At 36.5% G+C, this 27,388-nt stretch overlaps 3 protein-coding genes across 4 annotated transcripts; 1 reads left to right on the top strand and 2 right to left on the bottom strand.

The window, feature by feature from the left end:
• Nucleotides 1-1,453: 1,453 nt before the first annotated feature.
• mtfr1l (mitochondrial fission regulator 1-like) lies at nt 1,454-8,212 on the bottom strand. 2 transcript variants are annotated; one of them, XM_079633182.1, is made up of 9 exons: nt 8,089-8,179; nt 7,731-7,930; nt 7,047-7,174; nt 6,844-6,951; nt 5,636-5,745; nt 5,269-5,480; nt 4,700-5,066; nt 3,940-4,085; nt 1,454-3,803 (listed from the first exon to the last, which is right to left on the bottom strand). In XM_079633182.1, exons 3-8 carry the CDS (start codon nt 7,059-7,061, stop codon nt 3,974-3,976), a joined length of 924 nt encoding a protein of 307 aa, XP_079489308.1. In that variant the 5' UTR covers nt 7,062-7,174; nt 7,731-7,930; nt 8,089-8,179; the 3' UTR covers nt 1,454-3,803; nt 3,940-3,973. The 2 variants fall into 2 exon arrangements, with proteins under 2 accessions (XP_079489308.1, XP_079489309.1); XM_079633183.1 differs by having other exon boundaries at nt 1,454-4,085; nt 8,089-8,212.
• Nucleotides 8,026-19,396, top strand: LOC307009433 (oxidation resistance protein 1). The gene is made up of 15 exons (XM_079633180.1): nt 8,026-8,377; nt 9,270-9,496; nt 9,876-10,039; nt 10,918-10,985; nt 12,761-12,916; nt 13,121-13,252; nt 13,360-13,544; nt 14,480-14,790; nt 14,891-15,038; nt 15,189-15,354; nt 17,257-17,367; nt 17,511-17,663; nt 17,810-17,905; nt 18,044-18,117; nt 18,239-19,396. Exons 2-15 carry the CDS (start codon nt 9,435-9,437, stop codon nt 18,372-18,374), a joined length of 1,962 nt encoding a protein of 653 aa, XP_079489306.1. The 5' UTR covers nt 8,026-8,377; nt 9,270-9,434; the 3' UTR covers nt 18,375-19,396.
• Nucleotides 19,368-27,287, bottom strand: selenon (selenoprotein N). The gene is made up of 12 exons (XM_079633181.1): nt 26,931-27,287; nt 25,862-25,979; nt 25,542-25,672; nt 25,061-25,273; nt 24,725-24,849; nt 24,423-24,560; nt 23,823-23,904; nt 23,419-23,607; nt 22,895-23,000; nt 21,890-22,002; nt 21,678-21,779; nt 19,368-21,600 (listed from the first exon to the last, which is right to left on the bottom strand). The coding sequence occupies exons 1-12, from the start codon at nt 27,120-27,122 to the stop codon at nt 21,433-21,435; spliced, it is 1,677 nt and encodes a 558-aa protein (XP_079489307.1). The 5' UTR covers nt 27,123-27,287; the 3' UTR covers nt 19,368-21,432.
• Between the last annotated feature and the right edge of the window lie 101 nt (nt 27,288-27,388).

Genomic DNA, 27,388 nt, shown 5'->3' with positions numbered 1-27,388 from the left:
ACAGTTTTCATCTTAGCAACATAACGACACCTGAAATGAATCAAATTTGACCAGTTTGTGAGAATGTAAACGTAGATTTAGTAGCCAGAAAATGATCCGTGAAACTTTTGAGCAACAGGCTAAATTAGTGTGTCAATGTCACACAAAGGTCAATATTTATAGTCTCAAACAATGCCACTGTGTCACTGGACTCTATTAAACAAAATCTCCACAGACGTCTAAAAATCCTCTCTGATCTAAAATAGACAGAAACTGCTTTCCAGAGGTGAGGTGTAATGAAGTAGGCCAAGGACTGCCACAGAAAATAGACTAAACACTAAAACTGGCCTGGATCAAATCAGGTCTTTGAGAGAAAATTAAAAAAGGAGGTTAACTAGAATCTTCGAAGTCACGGGTGTCCCCGGGGAGTAATGTGCACTGATAGGGGTGCAGCGACATCGTCGTTTTACCAGACGGGACACTCATGCAAACGCTATAGCTGGCATATTTATCAGTGTCAGTCAAAGAAGAGAAACTGTTTGTTTTAGCAACAGGGACTGTAATGTTTCAGTAACTATAGTATTCAGGGAAGATCATGTGATTAGATAAATCATTAAAAAAAACTGTACAACCTAAAAATGGCAGAAGAAACACCTTGGCTCTGAGCATTTTTTTTTTTTAGAACCGTAAGTAATGCAACTTACAATGAACTGCAGAACTATACACATTTAGTATTGTGGCACTGCATACTGTTGACTTCTGCATGATATGCTTATTGTTTAACCAGCATTTATAAGTAACTGTTCATAAAAGCATCTGGTAAACGATTCAATAAATTGAAAGGAAGTCTTTGGCAACAAGTTTGGCCCGAGACACGATCACGTATCGGCAAGTGTGTTTGCTTCAGCTGCAGGTCTAGTGTCACAGAACATCAGAACCTGTTTTAGTTTTCAGCTGTTCAGTTTACTGAGAACTGAAGGCAAGAGCTTTGTAGTAAATCAGAAGAATCAGCTCATGAGAAAAAAAAGTTGGGGAAAACCCCATTCATAAATTTAACACACTATTATTCAAAAGATTTTGAAAGAAGCCTATGCTCACCAAGGCTGATACACTAAAACAAAACTGTAATAGGCCTATTGTGAATATTATTTCAGTTTAAAATAACCGACTTTTCAGCGTAGGGCTGTACACTTTTAATCGCGATTAATCGAAATCCAAAATAAAAGTTTGTGTTTACATAATAAATGTGTTTGTATTGTGTATAATTATTTTGTATATATAAATACACACACATGCATGTATATATTTAATAAAAAAAAAAAATGTATATATAAAATAGTTCTATTTAGTATTTATATATAATATAAATCATATAAAAATATATATGCAGTATATAAATGCAAATATTTCTCAAATATATACATGCATGTGTGTGTATTTATATATACAAAATAATTATACACACACATATATATTATGTAAACACAAACTTTTATTTTGGATTTCGATTAATCGCGATTAATCGTTTACAGCCCTATTTCAGCATTGTTACTTCAGTCTTCAGTGTCACATGATCCTTCAGAAATCATGCTGATTTGCTGCTCAAGAAACATTTGAAAATGGTTGTTGCTTAATCTTTTTGCTGAAACTGTGATACTTATAATCATTCTGTGATGAATAAAAAGCTCAAAAGAACAGAATTTATAAGAATTTGAAATATGAATAATTTTTTGGGTAACAATTTCACAATCAATTGATCAATTTTATGCATCATTGCTGAACCCAAAAATTAATTTTCCAACTTTTGAACCGCAGTGTACATGTTAAATTTAAAGGAATAGTTCACTTAATGAAAATTCTGTCCTCATTTGCTCACCCTCATGTTTCAAATTTATTTGAATTTTCTTTCTTCTGCTGAACACAAAGGAAGATATTTTGAAGAATATCTGTAACAAATAGTTGATCCCCATTGACTTCCATAGTATTTTTTTCCTTACTATGCAAGTCAATGGGGATCAACTATTTGTTACCGACATTCTTCAAAATATCTTCTTTTGTGTTCAGCAGAAGAAAGAACTACAAACAGGTTTGAAAAAACCTGAGGGTGAGCAAATGATGACAGAATTTTAAGTGAACTATTCCATTACTGAAGAGAATGCCGCCCCCTGTGGGTGAAGAAATTCATGAATTATAATGCATTTTAACCATTTATTTCCTCTTACACACAAACAACAGGCAGATAGAATATCCTTATTTGACAAAAAGCAAACACACAAGTACACAAGTTTCTGTCTTCTAAAAGAAACCATGGAACTGCAAGATTTACCTGAATAAAAGCAAACTTGCAGTGTTTTACTATGGTAAAAACTATAAATGAAACCCTGCAGTCAGAATGAAAGAGCAGCACACACATTTTAACCTGTTACTGACAGGTACAGGAACATACGTTAGTATGTTCAGTGCATGATACAACACTCTATATTACAGCTCATTGATGATGACATTAATCAGGCTCATATATGAATATAATGCCGATATGAAAACATTTGTACTGTAAACTAGTGTATCACTTCAGGAAGTAAATTTTAGGTAGTTGTGGCCTTAAATTTTGTTTTAAAAGTAAAAATAATTCATACTAAAATCATCTCAACATAGCTGGAGGATTGTTAAGTTTGAGAAGAAGGGTTTTGGATTAAACACACCAAAATATATCTTCTAATGTAATGTGTAAGACAGATGGGGAAAGGCTGCAGGCACGCCCAAAAAAAAGAGAATGTGAAAAATGAAAAGCACATTTCGAGTTTGATTTCCACTTGAGTGAGCGATCATGGCACCAAAGCAGTGTATGCATTAAAACAGCTTCTTGTTACACTTTGCAAAAGGAAAAAAACATCCTTTATCATCATATAAAACATGAGGCATCCTCAAAACTGGCTTACAGTCACACCCAACCCCACATCACACATGCTATTCAGATTTTAGAGAAACATTTACAACCTGCCTGACACAAGCAAAAACCATGTACCGGTAGTTCCTGAAGATAAACCACACAAATTATGAATTCAAAAGTGTGTTGCTGAACCACATCAGTCTTCTTACACAATATACACTTCAAAAGTAGGGTAGAAGGGGAAAATCACAGCGCTAATTACAACAGAAAGTAATCCGAAGTCTTCAGTGCACATGCACACACACACACACACAATAAACCCTTTAAATAGAACAGCGTCTTGTTTAGTCTCTAAACGGAGGCAAAAATATGCATGTATCGTAACATCAGATCACTCATCAAAACTGCTTCAAGTATAACAGGGTTGTATGTGGGAACGTGTAAGGCAAGAGGATACACTTCTACAGCTCCAAACTACACATCTACAAAATAACAGACTGGAACTGGGATCCTTCAGGAATCTTCTGTAATTTCATGGCTTGAATAATATGATGTGATTTTGAAATTTCGACGGCGCGCTTGTTGATAAATGATCTGAAGATACTAATGTCCTATAAAAATGAACAAAACAATGATGGTGAAACAGGAAGTAGTGCTTAGATTTCACAAAATCTATGATGGAACGACAAAGGCTGAGTGATCACTGATCTGCTGAGTATAAAGGGTATCCGTATGGACCCTTATGTGCGCACACACGCATTACAAACTTGGTCGCTCAGTGCCAGTTGGAGTATGTATGTGTGTGTGCTGACGAGAACTGCTTCATTTTCTTCCAGACGTGTCACAACAGCGCAGCATTGTGGAAGCACTGAGGAACGCAGAATAACTCAGAGGCTTTATGGGGTTTCCATGGCAACGGTCCACAGGCACAGGCCTATTGACCCAGTAGAAAAAAAGACTTAAGAACATAAAAGTAGTTAAAATTCCACAGTCATGTTTTATTCTCTCGGCTTTGTATCTCAGACTGAAACTTTAAACCAGAGAAAAAAATCCATGCAGTTCAGCCTTACATAGAGAGTCTTCTGAGAAGGTCTGGATAATAGATTATTTCCTCATACTGATGTCATCATCCTTCAGAACGAATTTCTTCCTCAATGCTTCAGATATAAGAGAGGCAGAATCTTCCTCCCTCAGTGAGGTGCACCCACGGTTATATCTGAGTACAGACAGTACACAATAACATTATTCAAAATATTATTTAATAAAAATAAAAAAGGTATTAATATGCTATCACTATTCATTAAAATAATAATTATACATTTAACACAAAACTCAATTACATTAATAATAATAGGCATCAAAACCCCATTACTATTGATTTATAATAATAATAATAATTATTATTATTATTGTAAATATAAATCAATAGCAATGATTAAATATATTATTATTATGATGATTATTGGTCACAAAACACAACAGCACCAACTGTATTAATGAATTAAGAAAATTTTCTAGCCCTTTATGGTTCAAAAGTTTAGCATGCAACTTTGGACAGTTGGTGGCGCTAGACAGATTGGGTTAGAGACTCCAAATTTGCTATGGTAACAGATTAGACTGCCCTCTATCTATGTACCAAATTTCATAACTTTCCTACAAGCGTTTCTATGGGTTGCCATAGACTCAAAATAAGTAGAATAGTAGTAATAATAATATAATATTAATACAATAATGAATATTAATACAAGGCCTTTACAGAAGAATGAAAACACCCCCCACCAAATTTCTAGTATAGAGTCAGTGTCATGCTGGTGTTGAAACAGTGCTCACCTGTCCTTGCTCATCTTCATGCGGTTCATGTCTTTCAGGATGTCCATTACATCAGCAAAGCTTGTCGATTTTGAAAGAGACACCGTGTCCTCCTCTGGCTCCCGAAAGTCCATAGTAGGGTGATCAAGATCAAAAGTTGCAGATGCTGTCATAGAAACTGGCTGAACAGGATCAGGCACCAGCTCTGACACCTCCTCCACTTCATCCTCTTCCTCCTCCTCCTCTTCTTCTTCCTCTTCTGTGACATCACTAATGACAAAGGAGGCTGTGGGAGCAGCCTGGTAAGCAGCGGTCTCAAAAGGAGCCATGGAGAAGCCCACACTAGTGTCGTCAGGGGACAGCAGGTCAGGGGTGATGGGGTTCGAATCTGAAACGGGTCAACATTTTTATGAAGCACTACAGGTCAAAACATTTTCATGCAAATACATTTCTGCTACTGCATACTAGTCTTAATTTTGAGTCTAAAGCCAAATACATCTTAAGTATTAACTTGCCAATGTCAAAAAATTTGAACCCAAGAGAAACTAATTTATATATATAGAATTAAATTATTTGGTCAAATACTCAACCTGATTCTGAAGCAACAATCTTGGCGATCTGGGCTCGGAGTCGAGTCAGCTCATCTTGTAAAGCTGTGGTGCGGTTTAGAGCGGTAACACCTGGTTTCCTCAGACCCTCGACTCGCCTGCCCTCTCGTCTGAAGTTGGGCACAGACGAGTTCCTGTGCATGATCAGCAGCGGTGTGGGCCTCCACTCATGCCTCAGGGGACGTGTGTCACTCCTGACAAACAGCAAGACAGCATTGGGATAAAATTAATTCATTTAATATTTTAGTGAGGACCCAACACTACATTCAAATTCTACTCTAAATCCTACAAAACACCATTAATAAAACGGACAAATAGGAAATCCGGTGCACTAGCATGACAGACTAACCTCACTCTGGCATACGTCTCCTCCTCATCATCTGCAATCCAGGCAATATCTGCCAGTGTAGGCACCAGTGGACCGTCCAAAGAGCGCATTGGAGGAAGGCCTGGGAGTTCCTGAAGAACACAAGCAGAACACAGCCATTCCTTTAGTTTTAACTATTAACTTAAGCTATTCTGTCATTTTTGACTGATTCTATTTTATTTATTTTTTATATATAAAAAAAGGTTTCCTAAATCATAGTTCTTGACAATTTTGTCTAAACATTCTAAACAACCAAACAAACAACAAAGAATGGACTTCATTTGATGAGTCTCATAATTTATCATTTCATTGATAAGTCGTCATAAAAAAAGTCACACCAACCAATCATGGGAATGACCCTAATGCAGAGCTTCTTTTTTATAAATATGTGTTGAATAAAAATCTATATATCAGCTCCAATGTTGAACAAACACACATATAAATAAAGGGGTGGGATTACAAAACATTTAGAGCGCAAAAACTCACACACCGACCCATCTACTGCAAAAATTACTCTTCAAAATTTTTTTTTTTTTTTTTCAGTACCACAATTTGGCACATGATAGTTGGATAATGTCTAAATAAATATCCAAATGTATATTTCCTGAGCATTAAATCTCTAATACTTAACGAGTGGATGCATAGGACACTTCAGCCATCTACTGGACCATTACTGTCAAAAGGTGATTTTGACCTGACTGACATGAAGTCAAGTTATACTTCTGTTTTCACCAGATGGCAGCAATGATTTACTTTGGCCTGGTTTTACAGACACATTTAAGTAGCTTTTTTAAACATGCCTTAGAAAAAAACATTACTGGTGTGCATCTTGAGACAAAACAATGTCAAGGACATATTTTAAGATACCAGTGGAAGTTGCTTTCAGTTAAAACAGCTCAAACATGCATGTTAATCTGTGACTAGGGGGGTTATGTTTCAACTGTTTATGTTTATAGAAGTGTAGATTTAAATAAATGGTAAATAACATCTAGATTATTATTTTTGGTAATAGATGATAAATTACATCTAAATGACCTAAAATCCAAAAAGAGCAGCATATTTTTATTATGTCAGGGAAATTAGTGTTATAACATTTCATTTTTTTTAAATGTGACACATTTTTTACCACCTGATGATCTGGGTGCATGAAAGCATATGCTTATTTATATGAACAATGTTTATTCCCATACCTGGAAACAAGCCCTGGGACAGGGTTTAAGAGGCAGCGTAGAACCAATTCGTCTCACCACACTACGAGTTGATCCGTGTGGTTTATTTTGCCAGATAGGTATTACCTCCTAAAGAGCAAGTAAACAAAAAATAAGTATTTAAAAAAAGATATTATGACTGACAGAAAAAATAAAATAGCTCTTTTAGATGTTTATTTACTTACTGCTTCTGTCTCCATTTTTCTGAGGTGTAGAAAGAAAGCACTGCAGCCTTGGATTGTACAGTGGTGTTTTGATTATTATTATAGCACACTGAACATGTTCATCTGGGACAAGGGTTCCTATCCTTTGCCTTGAAAAATTAGCAAGAAAAACATAAAATTGAAACAAAAAGCATATTCTAGGCTATACTTTGTGCAACATCACTGTGAATGCAGATCAAGAGATCATGAGCACAGTGAATTGTTTTTAGTTGCTGCAGACTGATTGCCTCTGTGTTAGTTTGTGTAAATCAAGCGTTGAGCAGTGCAAACAAATGTGTTTTATGACGCGCAATCGCTCTATATCATGATTGATCTATATACGTAATAAATTAAGAAGTAAATGAACTGATAAGTTGAGTAACGTTAACGTTACTATAAAATTATTTTTTTTTTAAAAGAGTAAAGAAAAAAATGGCCAATTCAACGAACAGACGATAATGCTATACGTTACGTTATGCTGTAGAACAGAGTAACAGTGCAAATTGTGAACATTAACAAACACAATAACCCCTCAAATGTAAACAAGGAGGTAAACAAATCAAAGGCGTCCTGTGACCCTCATTTCTTCTTTTAGCATCACAGCTAACAAACGACCTCATAATATACTGCCGCTAATTATGCATTTAGAAAACATATAAGACATACCGTGTGTGGTAAGATTAGTTCGGTTTATTTTTTCTGCACTGGTGCAGATTATTATGGTTGATGTGTTGTGAATGTCCGGGCTTCCTTTCTCCCTGTTCCTTCCGTTAGCCGTTTAGCCGTTAGCCCAGTGCTAATTTAGCAAGAAATGCATGAGTCGGAAGTGCGTGTGGTAACATCGTCCTATGCAAAATAAAAGTAATCTGGCACACAAAGTTAAAATATACCTCTTTAAAATGATTTGTATATACATGTACATACATTTTATATGTTATATGCTTACACAATTGTAAATACAGACGCATATTGTTTATTTAAATTCATAAAGATTTAATAAAAAATAAAACAATATAAAAGTCACCTTGCAGATGGAAGTTAAGCCTATGCTTGGCCATACTGCATTGAAGCAAATGTAGATTTAGAAATGCAAATATTTAGAGGGCGATATTTTCAGCTGGTACATTCTGCAACGACATTTTGATTGTAATTGGGAATTTGAGCGAAGGGGAGTTGTAATTGGGAATTGAGCGGTCCTATTATTATCTAATGACTGGTGACAGATTCACTGCAGAGGCATCAAAACACATGACAGTGCATCATGCGGAGCGTCCCGATCAGCTGGTCGTTATATGGGATCATTAAAGACCAAGGTAAGATGAATGCACATATTTGGTGATTTTCGATTATTGTAACTAAATTTAAGTGCCAAGTTTAGAGAAACACGTATACAACATGAGCACAATAAGTGATCCATCAGTGGATACTGCTGAATAATTGTAATTGTAAATATTGTAATCGGGAGAGATAATTATGATCTATCAAGGAGTCCGAAAATATATTGTTTATTAATACTGTATATATATATTATTTTAGACACAGAAGTGCGACATTATGATGCATTTGGGGCCTGCAGCAGCACTATCAACAATCCACATCTTGTACTGTGTTTTGGGCCTGATTATTGCTTCGACATTAAATGACTGAATTCTGTGAGCATCTGGTGTAATGTTGTTGTCTTTTTTTTTATTACTTTTTTTTTTTTTATCTTAGATGAACCACATAATTACTGGACATGGGTATTTGCTGTAATGTTGTGCTTAAGTAGGCCATTTTGCATGAATCTGTGTCTTTTGTTAGAATGTATGCATTTTCTGAAAATTAAATGTCTCGGTGTGGAGCCGCCGAAAGAGATCGATTTGTTTCAGTCAACTAAGACAATTGGCATGCTTTTCTATCCTTACAAAATTGCTGAAGCATATACAGAACATAGTAACTGAAGTATTAAAATAGTACAGAAAATAAAATATTAGTTAAAAAAAAAAGAGATACAATGAATGGTGAAACTAAATAAAAAAAGACAAAATATAACAAAATTATATAATATTTATAATTTATATTGAAATATATTTATTTAATATTTATAATGTGTGTGTGTGTGTGTGTATAAGAATACAATGCGAATGTCTTGTGTATATAAAAAATGGTTTGTACAAAGTAAACCACCCATTAGGCCTACAGACTCCTCTTCCTCTCATATTGCAGGTTTCCTGTAAAGTGCAGAGAATGCTGATGAGGATGGAGAGAAGGAAGAGGAAGAATTCCAGATGTCGACACAGCAGTGGGCAGTCTTTCCATCACTGATTCCTGTACTGGAAGGGTTAACTTTTTTTTTGACTGGTCAACTCTCAATCTCAGCAGTGAGACCTCATGGACCACAGAGCTCAGAGAGACAAGAGCAGGGCCAGCTACTTTGGAAATGTTAAGAATAGGTAAGGTTTGGTTGGCACTAAAGGGATAGATGAAAAAGAAATCATTAATGTGTAGCTTAAAGGGATAGTTCACCCAAAAATGAAAATTCTGTCATCATTTACTCACCCTGAAGTTGTTTCAAACCTGTATGAGTTTCTTTCGTCTGATGAACACAAAAGAAGATATTTTGAAGAATGTCAGTGACCATACAGTTGATGGACCCCATTGACTTCCATAGTAGGAAAAAAAGATACTATGGAAGTCAATGGGGTCCATCAACTGTCTGGTCACCAACATTCTTCAAAATATCTTCTTTTGTGTAAATGATGACAGAATTTTCATTTTTGGGTGAACTATCCCTTTAAGCTCATAAAGAGACCCGTGTCATCTTGTCTTTAGACTGGGATCAAAGCTGCCGGCTGGAATTTCGCAGCCTCCAGGCTTCATTACTGCTCAATGTTCCATTGGCGCTCAGAGTGTGCTGGGGAACAGTGTTGGGCAGGAGTGTGGCAAAGGACATCACCAAATCCGAAACCCCAAACTAAGACAGTACTATCTAAAGGGTAAGTGAATGACCATCAACAACGACTGACAATTAGCTTCTGATTTGTTAGGCACCTAACCACACATCAATACAGAAATTGTGTTTAGTTATAAAGTTACTTTTTTTAGTTAGAAGTTAGAAACATGAATGAAATTCAGTTCTGCATAAAGGGTTTACACTACCGTTAAAAAATGTGGGGTCTGTAAGTTTTAAAAAAAGAAGAAGAAAAAAGAAGAAGAAATTAACACTTTTATTCAGCAAGGATGCATTAAATTGATCAAGACCGGGAACTTTAAAGTAACAGTAAAGACATTTATAATGTCACAAAAATATTCGTTTCAAATAAACTTTCTATTCACCAAAGAATCCTGAAAATAATTTATCACATATTCCACAAACATATTAAGGAGAACAACTGTTTTCAACACTTGACATTAATGTTTCTTGAGCAGCAAAGAATGATTTCTGAAGGATCATGTGACACTGAAGCCTGGAGTAATTATGCTGAAAGTTCAACATTGCCATCACAGGAATAAATTACATTTTAAAATATATTAAAATACAAAAGAGTTATTTTAAATTGTAACAATATTTCACAATATTACTGATAAATAAATGCAACCTTAGTGATACTGCAATGTAAAGCCAATCTTGGAGTTTGTACATATACATTGAAAATCCCAACTGACATTTTTTAAATGGTGATGATTTTTGTTAATAACATACGATTCAACTGACTCACAAACACTGGTTTAAAATTACAGTTCCTGCTTACTAAACACACTCAGTGTGTTTGTAGTTTAAACAGCTGAAGAAACAAACTGAGAAACAAACACATCTGCTTTCACTCTAGTTACTAGTATGCAGTTTGAACTGTTTTTGCATCTTTCTTCATAGAGGCGGCATTTCCAGTCAAAGATCCAATAACCAAGATTTTGGAGTCATGCAGAAACACTGAACACGGAGTGAGTAAAGTTTTTAAGCTTATTTACACACTTCATCGCCTTCAAGTTCCTGTTGATATATGATAAAAGTCTCCATAAATATAACTGCCAACATTGTCATACCTTGCTGTCATATACTGATAACTTTGGAACAAAGGTTACTGAAACACCCCATGCTGTCTTGTCAAGCTTTAAAAAATATTTAATGAAACTGTTTGATGGATATTTCAAGGAGAACATGGAAACTTTACAGCAAATATAATGGGAGAATGTCGACTGCAAAGGCTTTGGTAACTGATATTTTATTATTTTAAATGAATTAATAAACTAGAAATAATAAACTAGGCTAATTTGATGACCCAGCCAAATGTTTCTGTTCAATATCAAACTGTCTTTTCTCTCTTTTCTTCTAATTTTTTTAAAGTTGATGTCCATTTAGTTTCTTGTGTACAGTAGGTAATATTGTTTGAATTCAAAACACATCTGTTTAGCTGTGCATTTAATGAATGAGCGCTGTGCCACTGTTCGTCCGACTGTTTGTACTGTATTTTCTTTTGTTTTTTATTCTAAACTGTTTTAATTATTCTTATTTCTTTTGATTATTTTAATTTCTTCTATGTAAAGCATTTTGAATTACCATTGGGTATGAAATGTGCTATATAAATAAACTTGCCTTGCCTTGTATATTACCGTACACAGAGACGCCCTTGAAAATACACAACGTCCGTCGTTATTCAAGCTTCACCAGATGAAATGTGTTACAAGACCATAAACAATCCTCAGATTCTCAGTTTGACCTTTCTGCCATTTGGAAACAAACTGACATTAGTTTGCTATTAAGTGTGCTGGGTTTAAACAGTTTCGGAATAAAAGACTGGGCTGTTTGTTTAAAGATAAAACTATGCAAATCATTAGATACCACAACCAGTATAAGTAATACATGTTATCCACCATTATTTGCATGTCTGGATACAGTTGTCTGTAGCAAAGGGAATGAAGAATTTGAGTTCGGACGATCAGATATTACACTGTGCGCAGAGTTCATTGATTTGTGGAACAAAAAGAAGTCCACCTTTCAGTTAATGGCATGAATAAAACCAGAAATAGAGGTCAGAATTGTTTTTGCAGAGTTTTTATTTTTATGGTGTCCCTGTGTACTTTTAATTGTGCATATTAAATCATATGTATTATGCTTAATTTTATTATACTACAATACCGTTCAAAAGTTAATTTTTTTATGTTTTTGAAAGAAGTCTCTTATGCTTACTAAGACTTAATTTATCTGATCAAAAATGCAATGAAAACAGTAATATTGTGAAATATTATTGCAGTTTAAAAACACTGTTTTATATTTTCATATATTTTAAAATGTAATTTATTTCTGTAATGTCAGTTTTCAGAAATAATTCTAATGTGCTTTCAGTTTAGTGGCCCACAGGTAAACACTACAAACACTAGTCTTTACGGTTTTAATCATGTTGTTTGAAAGAAAGTAATAGTTAATCGCCTTTTAATTTTTAATTAAGATCTCTCGGGACAACTGGGAGACAAACACGACCAAGGAAAATAATCTATGTCAGGAAGTGACAATGTCATGTGATCCCATTTGCATGAATTATGCATCTTTGTGATTAGCTAATAGTTTCTGGGTGCTGTGAGTGACTAGGTCCAGACATCTGATGTCACAGGGCTATGAATAAGGAAGTGAGGGGGTGTACAGCAGTGTGGAAAGAAGGAAGGGAAGTGAAACTGCTCTCCGTGTAACAATGTCTTTCCTTATGCATCACCTCAAACAGTTACCCAAGAACAAGGTCTCAACTTCTACGGCGACAGCTTCTGACCCACATCCAAGACAAGAGCACAGCCTTGATCCTGCTCTCGACATTGGTGGTGTTGTGGGAACTGCAACTCTTGTGTCTCCTTCCACGGATGCGGAATATGACAAACTGACGGTAAGAGAGTAAAAAATAGTGCGTTTACAAACCTTGCTTAATGCATTAGGGTTTAAATAGTGAACAGCCTGACAAATCTCAGTGCAGCTTGTGTGTAGCATTAATTCAGAGTTTAAGCTCTTTGTGATGCCAGTCAAACTAAGCTAGTGACTCACAATGGCTTTTCTTCTACTGTTTTGTGTGATGTTTATTCATCTCTCGTAGGATGTGGAGGCAGTTCCTTTACCTGATGGAAATGTGTGTCTATTGGCTCTTCCATCTGAATGCTCTCAGGGGGAAGGGCCAGCCGCAATGTCTTGCCTCAAACTGTTCTCCCGTTACATCACAGACAGAAAGGTGACAATGTTAGGTTTATGTTACACTGTTTTATATTCCCATTACATTTCATAAATTGCAGCATATTCAACTTCAGTTCTGACTCAACATTTTGCTTGTCTCACTAGGGTGTGGTCTCTGGAATATTGCTGGTGACGTCCAGTAAGATCTTCTTTGACCCTCAGAAGTCTCACCCACTTGTTCGGGAGAATGGCTGTGAAGAATATGTATTCTCCTGCTCTGTGGATGATCTTGCCTCAGTGTCCTTTTACACAGATATCTCTCACATTCACTTCAACAAGACCACAAACAGGTACTTTCTGCTTATATATATATATATACCGATGTGTGTGTGTGTATATATAGTTTGTGTGTGTTTATATATATGCCTTTTAAAAGACTTGTAAATGTATTTATATGTATGTATATAAATGTATATTATATCAAATTCAACCCGCCAAAGTGGCTAGTAAAATCCACCTGCATTTGGAGGCTTAGTGGGTGTTAATGTTAAATCCTGTATATATTTATATAGTTTGTGTGTATATATATATTATTTACAGGGTTTAACATTAACACCCGCTAAGCCTCCAAATGCAGGTGGATTTTCCTACTTTGGCGGGTTGAATTTGATATAATATACATTTATCAAGTCTTTTAAAAGGCATCTGTAATAAACTAAGTGCAATCTAGTGTTGTCAAAAATATTGATTTATCGATACTGAAATATCTGAAACTCTTCCGCAGAATAGATACACAATGCAATCTGCGCTTTCTTGCTCTCTATTCTCTCCGACAGCAGGTGACACGTGATTATTTTTTTTATTATATACTTTTTTTACATTTATATATAATAAAAAGTATTAATTAATGCAAAGCAAATAGTTGAGATTAACAGACCTTAACAGAATAAAATTGTAATATTATCAAATTTGGTGAATGTACAAAAATTCATTACATTTAACATAATTTTAATTTACCAGAATTTTAACTTTGACAGCCCTGAAAATACATTTTGTAATATACAATGTAATTATATAATGTAATGTGTAATACATAATGTGTGTATGTATGTGTATGTGTATATATGTGTGTATATATATATATATATACATACATACTGTATATACACACACGCGCACCCCCAAAACAACTGAATTTTGGTTAATTAAACAGTGAAAAAAAACTAACTTTCCCATCATTCATTGCACATACAGCACAGACACATTGATCTAATTTTTCTTCCAGATGTAACAGTTGTAAGTCATCAAAGAGCAAATCAAACAGCCACAAGAAAACCCGTCAGTCAGCACTAGAGGCCATTCCTGTGTCCTCCGTTTCACATGATCTGACAGCGACTCTGGATGCTAAAGAAGAGGATGAGGTAGTTGGAGAGACTAGTGACATGTCTGAAGCTGAGAGGCAGTCTGGGGGAATGCTAACATCTGCTGCTGCTACTTTCTGTTGTGGAGGACCAGACAGTGTTCAGAGAGCAAACAAAGAATATGAATTCCGAAACAAATCCGAACAGCGGTCATATTTGGAAAGACAGCTGTTAGGTAATCAAGATTTTTACTCAAGAACTTTGACATTTAACTTGTACTGACAACTCTTTTTTTCATCAGCTAATCCACTTAGTTATCTCTCTTCACTCATTAGGTCCTTGCACTTCTACATCTAGTAGTGGTATAAACGGATCTCTGATGTTTGTGAGAATTCGACAGAAGCTGCTGCATGGGAAGAAAAGGGCTTTCTCTAAACCTAAAATTCCTTCCAGAGACGCCTGGTTCACCATGCAGCAGGGAAGGTACTTAAGCCTTACCTAGACTACACAGCCTGCTTGAAATAAACAGAAAAACATGGCAGAATGTTTTAATTAATGTGCTGATAATGTTATAGTTACTTCATCTCACCTTCTTGTTCTTTTTCCCTTTCTGCCTTTGATTTTGTGCTGTAGTTCAGACGAGCTGTACGCTTACATGAGCCAGCATCGACCGGACCTGTGCATCCTGGAGGGAGGTGAGGAGGACGAGGCAGAGCATGATGTAGAGGATTTTGTGCTTCTCGATGATGAGGAAGAAGAGGGGTCTCCACGAGAAGGCCAGGCCGGAGAGGACTGGGAGGTCAGTTATTTTCTAAATGTATGGATTAAACAAATAAATTGAGATAATACACGCCAAGATAACTGAAGTGAAACAAGTGAAAAATGCCTGTTTTGCTTGGAATATGGAGGGAATGTATCTCGCTCACTTTAATGATACTAAAACTAAAACACTTTGCATTTGTAAATATAGACATGGTAATTCACTGGTCGAATATGCTTAACAATAATCATGGACTTGTAGTGTTGCTTCTATGACAACCAGATTACTCACACCCTCAGTATCTCAATCACTGGTCAAGGGTCAAGAACTTGAAGCCAAAAAAAACAAAAAAACTGTCACTTTTGATCAATTTAAGGACCCCAAGCTTTTGAAAGGTAAAGGGCATTAATAATGTTACAAAAGATTTGTATTTCAAATAAATGCTGTTCTTTTGTACTTTTCTATTCATTAAAGGATCCTGAAAAAATATATCATGATAATAAGATCATAATAAGAAGTGTTTCTTGAGCAGCAAATCAGCATATTAGACCAATCGGTGCTTGACAAACGCAATGCATTTTGGTTAGAAAGTTTGTCTGCTTCCGTGTCACAATCACTTGTGCCATCAAAGTACCGCGAGAGCAAGACGAGACGAGTACCGCTATAGCACGCCTCGGTCAGGTGCTACAGCTGGCCCAAATCGGCTTCACGAGCTCTGATGACGACGACACAGCAGTTTCGTGTTTATTCTGACACATTCAACTCATGTGATGTTCAAAAATTCGTGCTTTGATAAAAGTAAAAACTCTTTTCATTTAACCTTAATGTTAAAGTCATGTTTATCAAAATAAAACTGATAAAAAAATATAGATCCACTTTATTGGTATTTAAATAGTATAGGCTTATGTTTAACATTTATGCTTACATAAAGACTTGAATGAAAAGTGTTTTTGTTGCTTCATTAAAACATCTAAACGTCTATGTATTTGACAAATATTGCATCTAATGCACTTCATATGTGATAAAGTACACAAACACCTCGCGAGCATCACAACGAGAAGCAGAAAGTGTCCAACTTCGGGTCTCCGTTTTTAACTCAAACACACCTAATGATTAATGAAGGATCATGTGACTCTGAAGACTGAAGTAAATCCAGCTTTGCCATCACAGCAATAAATTACATTTTAAAATAGATTAAAATACAACACAGTATTTAAAATAAAAAAAATCTTAACAACCCCAAACTTTTGAACAGTAGTTTAGGTCTTTGTGTTAACTATAATGTAAATATTTTTTAGCTTTATCAGTTATGTTTTAGATCTTGTGGTTTACTGCATTAACCTTGAGTCTTAAATCATATTTTCACATAATGTTAGTTAGGGAATTCATATGAATAAAGATGTTGAACGTTCATTCAAGGTTTTCAAACATCTACATCTGTAAAACTAGTTTCGAAGTGTTATCTTCAGCTCAGTTATTGGCAGTAGTGTTATTTTGGTGGTGCTCTATTTTTTTTTTTTGTCAAATAAAATTGGTTTTAGTTGGATTATTTTGTGGGATAGGACTGGTTAAAGTTATGAGCAAGTTGGCATTCGCAACTTACCTGTTGTGAAATATGTATGTATGTATGTGTAAAAAAACAACTTTTTTTTTACACACGTTTTTTTTTTTTTTTTGGTACACATACACGTACACATACATACATATTTGAAACTATTTGAAAATCTGAAAGTGCAAACACATCAAAACATTGAGGAAAAACGCCTTTAAAGTTGTCCATTTATGTTTGCAATTGACTCAAAAAATAAATGTTTTATATATTTACAGTAGGAAATGTACTAAATGTCTTCATGTAACATGATCTTTACATGATCCACAAATATAGCTGTGTGCTACTTGTGACTGGTTTTGTGATCAGGGTCACATATTGTTCCTGTACAGATGGTGACAGTGGAGGAGAGTGAGCTGAAAGCTTCTGTCTCTAATGAACCAGAAGGTTTGAGTAACATACTGAAGCAGACTGTCATACTGGATGCCCAACAAGTTAGAGAGGTCAGTACTCACACACTTCAGATTCAGTTTACATGAATACTTATGCATAGACATGCAGTTTTGGAAAATGAAGACCTGATCTCATTTTGGTGGCCCAGTGTGTGTAATGTGTAGTAAAATATGTAGCATGCGTCTTCTCTCAGATCTCGAGAGAGCTGCCTCCACGTACCATCGGACGCACGTGGCAGCTGTCCTACAGCACGGACAAACACGGGGCAAGTCTCAAGACGCTGTACAGAAAACTCAGCACTACCGACTCACCTGTGCTGATAATCATCAAGGACCACAACCAACAGGTCATTATTTTACAGCTGGTGAAGTGGACAGCTGAGGGTCACTGTTCAATTGCAATATTCATTCCATGTGTAATTTTGACCTAAGTTGGACGTTTTGGTTTCGTAAATGTGTATTGTTATTTGAGTGGTTTTAATTTCCCCCTCAGATTTTTGGGAGCTTCCTCTCACATCCTCTGCATCCTAGTGATGCATTTTATGGCACTGGAGAGACCTTCCTGTTCCTGTCTCACCCACGCTTTAAGGTACACATAAAGACACATTTGAGCAAATTTATTATCACTGAGAGAAACAACTGTAATATAAAGGTTTGTGAGATCAAATGAAATTCTTAATGGGAATTCCTTTTAAACACCTCTGAGATTATATTTATTACATTTAAGTGTTTCCGATGGACTGGAGAAAACTCTTTTTTCATCAAAGGGGATTTGGACTCTTTTGCCATTGGAGGAGGAAGGTACATATTCATATTATGCAAGATGCCTTTATAATGCAGAGCTGCATATTTCGTGCCTTTTATTTTAGACTTGCAAATGTGATTTGTATAAGTAAACTTTTTTCATCTCTTTTCATTTCAGTGGTCACTTTGGTCTGTGGGTGGATGAGAGGCTGTTATTGGGCAGAAGCAGCCCCTGTTTCACCTTTAATAACTGCAGCCTGTCTGAGACAAACGACTTCACAATTTTGGATTTGGAAGCCTGGACATTTGGCTGACACATGCTCCAAATAATCATGATTTAATGGGAAATATGGCCATTCAAAAATTAACTATTCGATCACAGTTTACTGACACCTGCAAATGAAGGGAAAGAGACCCTACAAACTGTGAATATTATTCCTGAAGTCAAAGTGAAGAGTTTTGCACCAATGGATGAAAGGTCACCTATCATCTTTTCTACCATGATGAAAAAAAAAAAAAGCCTGTTTCGTCTTGTGATTAAGATGCATTTGGGTTAATTTCATAATTTAAATGAGTGCACTTCATCGTACAAGAAATGATGTTGTCTTAAGTTGAATTGTGGGACAGAATGGAATACTATCTGCCCAAATAACATCTAAATGGTACATGTTTATACTAGTGAGGTCAGTCATGGATCTCACATTATTACTGCAATGCTGGTTACAGCGCACATGTTACTTTGATGAGGAAACCTTTTTTATCGGCATTAATTTTAACAAATTGAATAAGCTACACCCTAACTAAATGGCACGGATTAAATGCACATTTGCTAATGCAAAGGTGCATTAGCAAGTACCTTTGCTTGCTAATGTTAGTAAGCAAAGCATCTGCTATACACAGTAGCTTTAGCATTAGTTTAAATGTCCACAGCTACACTTTACACATAGAAAAGGTTCCTCATCACTCAAGCCAAAACAAAACTGAAATGATTTGGGGTTAAAAACCACACACATAAACAGAGCTGCATGTTTCATGTCTTGAGACTTTTGGTGTCACAATACTTTCTTAGACATTCACATAAAGTCGAAACACTCCAGTGGATGGATTCCTAACCTGTAGGAAAACTTTATTTCTGTAAATAACTCTTATAATGGTAATGACATCAGTTCATAAAGATATCTGTACAAAGAATGGTAAAAAAAAAAAAAGTTACAACAAATTAAAGTTATACAAGACCAATGCAATATTTATACATGTGAAAATGCAGTCACTCAATACTGAAAGTGTTCATTAACTTCCCTAATAAACATCAAATTAACAATAACAGTTTTATTTATAAAAAAAAAAAAGCACATTGTATCTATTTGACAATGGTAGATAATTAGTAGTGCAAAAGTCAATTCAGCTTCAGTTGCACCATTTAGACAAGACAGTGAATACTATGCCAAATGACATAAATCTATTCTAGTCTTCCTTCCTGCTTCTGCTCTTCAGCTTAAAGGGATACTTCAGGATTTAGCAAATTACCGAAATCAGAGGCTTTTTTGAGTAGAAGAAAAAAGGGGTCCGAGAATGCGGGACTCTGGATGCGGGACTGTAGCTGCAGGCTCCGAGTCTGCAGCTTCATAATATTGGCTTTTTTGGCCAGAGGCTAAAAACTACAGCCAGTAGAAGGCACTAGATCCACATGTTTTCAACCTGCCCATAGTGGGTGGGATCTCTCACATAATAGTGTCAGCCATCTTTTATTTGGAAGCTAAGCTAACAGGTTCTTATTCTGTGGAGAAAGCTGAGTGGTAGGGGTTAACATCCTCTTTTTCCCAAGACATGTCCAGCCGTCGAGATCGTCCAAAATGGACGGGATTCGGCTTTTGCTTTCTGCAGTCGCCATTCATTGTTTACATGCACACCTTTTGTTTCAATCTAACTGAATTCATTCCGATTGGTGAATCTGAATGTAGTGTTTACATGAACACTAAACAAGTGATGGGTTAATGTGCGTTTTAACATTGCTAAGAAAATTCCCACTCCTCCGTGAGAGATACGAGACCGGTGCGTCTCACAGGTGCCGCTCATCAGTAATCACGTCGTTCTCCCGCGGCGCAGTCTCGTCCTGCTCGCCACAGTAAACAATGAATGGCGACTGTAGAACACAAAAGCCAAATCCCAGACATTTTTGGCGATCTCGAAATCCCAGGCAGACTTGTCATGGAGACTCACTAGTAGCCTAGTCTTGTTGTTTAACTGTGCTCTTACCGGTAGGCATGGCTTGGGAATGGCCTCGTAGGGCAGCGAAGCAAGTGGATTCTGGGAGATGTTGTCTTTCATCCACATGAGCCACAAATACATTTTCTGGCTGTTCTCAGTCTAGAAGGCTCCAAATTCAAAAATAATTTCACATTTCTACCACATAAATGACCCATATACACAGAAAATTCATCTTTCCCGAGGAGAAGTATCCCTTTAAATGTGGTAGAAAGAATCAGACGTGAGCTATTTGCATTATATTTAATTTTTAAAAGAAGAACAAAATTGTGATATTCCTAACTAGCCATTACGTATCTCCACCTTTAGACAAAAGTGGATTTCTGCAGATATATTAGAGCCCATGGCAGCTTTCCTGCAGCTGTGTGGTTGAGCTGAAATTCAAAGCTTTGCTTTGCGTGTATTTTAGCACAGTGCCAGTATTCTGTTGAGACAGAAAAGCAGGCGTCGCTTCCAGACTTAAACAACAACATCAGGCCTGGCCTCACCCTGATCGGGCTTTCAGACAAGACCATCACAAACTGCCTAATCGTGGAAGCCACAGCCAGGATAATTCTGTCTCCTACAGAACCATCTGGAATAACAAAACAAAAAAAATGATGCAGCAAAACATAAGTGGCTTTATATGTAATGAAACAAAAGTATAAAAGTGGTTTTATCAGATCAATAATACTACATAATGCTGTTTTAGTTCATAAATCTGAGCAATAGATCAGACTAATGACATTCGTCACTCAAGAAGTGTTAAATTTGCACATAAAACAGCAAATTTCTATATAAAAATATATATGACTTAATTGAGATTGTGTATAGCTAACACCTCTGTTTCATTGGGGTGACAAACCACACTCTTGTGACCGTAGTGACAAAATGATGTTATATTGTGCAGTTTTACGTGTCACACTAAGGACCATGTACAAGAAGATGTGGTCAACAGCTGCCTTCTGAATGAAGAAATTGCGTCAGCTCCTCTGCATCCCTTTCCTCAAAGCAGACATGGGGGAGTAGAGCTGATATCAGCACTTCCTTTCTTTTCCCTCCTATACTCCCTTCAATTCTTTGAGGTGCACTGATTTTTCTGGAGAAAAATCTGATTTTAAATTAGTTTTATGATTCCAGGTAAGGTCTGGCCTTTTCAAGTCCTTCCTGCAGGAAGCGGATGTATGTGGAGGTTGAGGGATCTTCAAAACCTGCTGAGAAACTGAGAGATGGCCCCTCTTCCTCAGGTTTCATGGATGTCTGGTCCAGGAAAGTATTAGCATTGATGTGATGGACCTGGAGAAGTTAAGTGATATTCATCAAAGCAACTTGAATAAGGTTGGCACAGATTAAGAAATCTAAAGCAGACTTACCACAGTGCCGTTGGCCAGCGCCACCATCATCTCCACTGGAAAAGTATACATTTCCAAATGCAAACGAGCCTTTTCACTCAAATCCAGATTATTTTTATCACCCTAAATGGAAGGAAAAGCACTTAATTAGCACTGAAATGTGTCAAATTGTAAGTTTTAATTTTGGGAAATTTTACATACATTACATCAGCTAAAAAACCCAAACTCTTCACCTGCAGATCCTCCAGCTCTTTGACTAGAGACCAGCTGCTGATGAAGCTCTGGTTGAGCAAGGCCAGAACGGGCGAACTCTCGAGGACTGTCTCCCGAAGAGTCCGCCCTGAACCTACCAGAGATAAGGAGAAACAGAATTGTACAGAACGGAAATCAGAGGAACATTCATTTAAAACACACTCTGACCAATGATTAACACCGTCATGCTGACTATAGATAAACGGAAATGAAAATTCTGGGCAGAAATTCTGAAAACCGAAAATGATTTATTTTTTATAAATTATCTTTTTTTGTATGATTGTATTAATATTAGACTTTAATGAAATTCAATCATTTTAATGATACCAAATTTAAAAAAAATTTAAGCCAATAAAATAAACACACTTTTATTGCAAGTAACTGGACAGAAAATATATTAATATTAAATATCAATATATTATTCTTTATTCAGTTCTATGCAACCGAATCAGATTTAACAGATTTATTTTTTTAACAATTATCCAGATGTAGTCCTACAAAGCTATTATTATCAGAGTATACAAGCAAAGCATAGCAGAACAGTGAACGAGAGAGTAGCGTCATTTTACCAGCGTTAAAAGATATATATATTAATATATTTCACCAGCGTTGCCTAGCACGGCTATACCACACCATGTTACGGCACAGTAGGGCTATTCCAAACAGAAACAAATCTACTACTACATAGAACTTTTATGTCGACGCATTATTTGAGGACTTTTCCAATGAGCATAAGCAGAGCACACATGCATAGATCGGAAAATTGAGCGAAGCATCAAATCACACAGTGATAACAGCTAGAGCGAGAGGAAAATAGAGCGCTAAACACTGAGGGGACGTTTTTATTTTTCAGCCAAAAACACCTTTTCAGCTGATAATCTGCGGCTGCCGAAATTTCGGTGCATCCCTAATGCTGACCCTTATGGCCGAATTTAGCTCTTCCAGCAGCATGTATGCTTTGTTATAGTCGGCCATGGGTGTCTTACCTCAGCATGACTGGTCATCCAGGGATCCCCAGAGCAGAATGGAGTGAATCAGCTTTTTCTCAGCATCAGCTCTGCTAAAGGCCTCACTGAATGGTAAATATGGCACCTTCCAAAGAGAAGACCCATTGATGCGTTTGACATTGAGTGAAAATTATGAGCTCCAAAAAAACATGCATGCATCAAACGTTCACAATTAGAAACATTTAGAAAATAGACGCACTCTTAAAAATAAAGGTTCTTAATTGGCATCCATGGAACCTTTCCATTGCACTAAAGGTTCTTTAGATGATTACAATTTCACTTTTAGAAACAAAAATGGTTATTTATTACAATCTGTTCACTAAATGGTTCTTTGGGGAACCCTTTTTCTATGGCATTGGTGTGAAAAAAAACCTTTGAAACCTTTATTGGTAGTGTGAATTAATTTCATGCTGATTTCAAAGAACATGCATTGCTGCAGACTCTTAAGAACTGATTTCAGGTGCTCAAGTATGAATTTGTAGGAATTGTAGCAAGGGACTCACCTTTTTAAATGGGTACATTGTGACCTCCAAGCATCTTGATGCTTCTTCTCTGCTCAGCTCTGCACTCCAGACAATCTCCTCGAACACAAACTGAATGGGCTCACCTCCCTCCCCTCGGCTGTCAATCATGTTCCCTTGCTCGTCATAGATCACTGAGGGAGTGGAGGGTCCTGCTGCCTTGAGCTCCATCTGTAAACATATACAGCCCGTTTACTTTATGTATCATGTTTTAGCTAAACATGCCAAGATGAAAGTAAAATAATAATTTAAGCTTTGATTCATCAGCAACAAGAAAAACTGATTAAAGAGCATGCAGTAAAATGTCAATGGAAGCAGTTTCAGTATCATGTATAACCATAAATCAAAACCCTCTGAACGTGTTGTACATAATTATCAGCTCTAACCTGAGGCAGGTATCCAATATCCACTTCCATGTTACTGCTCTCGCTGGCGCCATACAACCACTCCATGTCCACATTCAGAGTTCTGCCATATAAAACACACACTCAACTGGGGCTGCACAATAACGGTTAAGCAGATAATCACAAATATTTGATCACAATAACAAAATCATGATTTAAGCTTTTTTTTTTATATAGATTTCATTAGAATAATTGCACTTACATGTGAGCACAAATCAAGAGAACATAGTTTTATTTGACCTCATCTAGTTTTCTGCTACATTATGTTTATTATATGAATTAACACACACTCTACACTATTAAAAACTAAAACTGAGAAATGAGAAATCAATCATTTAATTCAAAATTATGTTCATGTTTTTCTATTAACATGAAAGCTTGTGGAGGCTTGTTACCAATGCAAAATAATGGAAAAGTCAAATGAAAGCAACTTTGTCAGGAAAAAAAATCCAGCAGGCAAAATGCACAGGCGATTATGCTGAGTTGTGATCATGATTAAAACAAGATTAATTATGCAGCCCTACACTCAACACCTGAAAAGTGCTTATTCTTGCAGTTAGGAATAGTGGAGGGAAGACTGACTTGTCATTTGGGACGTAAAGATGAAACTCTCGGATGTGAGAAGCATCTTTGGAGAGGATGATGTTACCAGCAAACTGCCCAGGAGTGAACCAGAATGGAAAGTTGGGAACATCATTTAGCTGGAACTCTGCATGGATTCTGTAATTATTAACACAATACCATCATAATCATTGGAGGCTCACAGTTAAAATAAAGTTAAAACAGAAGATTTCAAACAGTTACATGCATAGTAGATTACTACTGGATTTTAAGAATATCCCATTTATTTTAGATTTCTAGCATGACAGTTTTTTTTAACTCACCTGAAAACAATGTCATAATAAAAGTCACTAGCAGCCCGTATACAGGCCACAGCTCCCTGTGGAGCAAAGCGGGATTTCACAAAGGGCCGCGGGTGGAACATGCTCAGCAGAGAGTGGATCAGCACCTGCAAAAAAAAAATGACAATCACACATCCACAACTAAAGAGACCAAATCAATTTCCTTCTTGATCAAAATACTCTTCACAATCTCAGATAAACTATTATTCAACAGTTTGCTTTGAATAAATACAAGTGGGTGTGAACATTATTAATAAATAATGGGTGTGAACAATGAGCATCTAAACTCACTTCAAACTTTTAAAGGTATATTTGTACCTCTTTGCCTCGCGGAGTGGGAGGATGATAACGGTTATTGGGAAGGTAGCCAGTGAAAATGTTTAATTCGCTGGGAACAATCCACCAAGTGTCACCCAGGGCAGATTTACCACTGGGTGGCAAGAAAACCTTGAACCGACTGGCATAAAACGTGGATGAAGGAACAGCTGGACGTTTCCAAGACCGCAGACCACTAAGAGAGCTGTGTGAAACCTGTTGAGAAGGACACTGCACTCAATTTACCTTATACACCCATTTTTAGTATGTACCTTGTAATGGGTCCAAGTTATATAATTTATTAAATTTAATTTTAGTAATAATAAAATTAATAAATACATTTTAATCATTCATTATTACTTTGAATTATTCTTAATTTCTTTTTTATATATATATATATTTTGAAATCATCACCCTGTCTGTTTATATCATTGTTTAGTGACAAATGAAATGTATAAATAATGAAGTCTAATGTTTAATTTACCCCTAGAAAGCCATCTTTGCTCTTAGTCATGCTTTCCAGTAGTAATGGCTGCATTTTAGCATGCATGGTCAGCGTCTCTCCATTTGGGTCATGTGGTATCTCTTCTTCAAACTCTGGAGGAGGTTCCACACCTTAAGGCAACAGAGATGGACATCAGGCATTACAACAATTAAAAAATGCATTGCTTTAAAAAACAGTTGGCATTCAGTTTTCTACAGTGATGGATACTAGCCTTGAAGCACATTAATTCTGCTTTAATAAACTATATCTGCCCGTGAAAGGATGTTAATGCTCTGCAAGAGTACAGACAGGGTAAATACCTGTGAGTTTTTCTGCAATAGGTTTGAATTCCTCTGGACTGAGATAAAGGTCATGATCAGTATCCAGGGATGAGAAGAAAAAGAGTCCATCTGCTCCCAACGCCTTCAATCCTGCTTCCTACAATAGATGCAATCCAAACAGAGAATAAACCTCAGCAATTTTACAGGCTGCTCCCACTAATGAAATAACTAGTAATTGTACGACAGGCTAAATTTGTTTCAAAGAACTGGAAAAACAATCAGAAATTATTTTACCACATGTTGTAATGTCTTCCCGCTTATTGTTATTTCGTCCTAGTTCGCGGCTCTTTTTTTTTTTTTAGCAAGTTTTAATAAAATGTTATTAATTAACTTTCATGCATAGACGACTTGACAGAACTAAAGTTACTCGGACCGATCCAGAGAGATTCGTGGTGGGTTATTGATTTAGAGTAGACCATTTGAACAGGTTCTGTGAACCGGTTCAAGTAAGTTAATTCATTAAAAAGATTCGACTCAAAAGAACGAACCATTCGTTTGGAAAGCACAGCTGAATACTTGCCCCGAGGGCAACAAAACAATAATGGCTGCGTCCATTTATTTTGAACGGAATTACTGACATACTTTTTATGTTGTGTCTGGGTTTATTGTAAGTCTCAGAAGGAGGGCAACCAGGAGAATGTCTAATGTAGGAAGTGACACAGAATTGATGTATGAAAAAGAGGGGGGTTGGTTGGTGTTCTAACAATCTTTCCCAGCTGTGGCAATTACCCAACCCTTGTAAAACAGCGGACAGCTGGAGCACCAGACGTAAGTTTACTGTTCGCAAATAACAAAAGAGGACGTGGCAAAGAGAGCGCAAGTCTGTAACGTTACCTTACTGTCAAATTATTTACACTTTAGACGAATATTAAAAGAGGAGTGTTTAAAGATAAATAAACTTACTGCATTTTAGCCAACTGCAAAGACAACATGTGGCTTGAACAGCGACAATAAGACACGCAATATCTCTCGAATGGCTCTGGGAAGCATCCCTCCTTCAGGGGTCAAACTACAAATTGAAATCCTGAACAAACTGGTATTAACTTACATGTCGTTTCACAAGCTGGATATCCTGATAATATTTGATGCAAAAGCCGATGAAAGGAACAGCAGCGATTATGAATAAGCTGAAGAGCTGCTTGAAACGTGAGCGGGCGCGTCTGCTGGATGGAGTCGCGCGATCTTCATCATGATCAGCCGTTGGGTCTCCAGCAGTAGTTTTATCCACGTCTGCGGCCATTCTCTAATAAATGTCTCTGTCTGCTCTGTAAATCACTACAGCGGCATAAAAACAGCCCAGGGTGAAAACAAGACTCTTAAGTGAAATCACACTGTAACGGAGCAGGAGGAAATCACTCCTACTTCTCCGAGATTTATCCTGCTAGTGTAGTGGATCATGTCTGACGCTCTTAAAGGGCCAGTGCGAACATTTATGCATAACACTTTGGGTGTGTTGATAATGTGATCTGCCTATTTAGACAACATTTGGAACGTGGCTATGATGGC

Source organism: Phoxinus phoxinus (genome assembly GCF_949152265.1).
Source record: "Phoxinus phoxinus genome assembly, chromosome: 13".
In the NCBI taxonomy this organism is placed as follows: Eukaryota; Metazoa; Chordata; class Actinopteri; order Cypriniformes; family Leuciscidae; genus Phoxinus; species Phoxinus phoxinus.
This window is presented reverse-complemented; position numbering and strand designations above follow the sequence as displayed.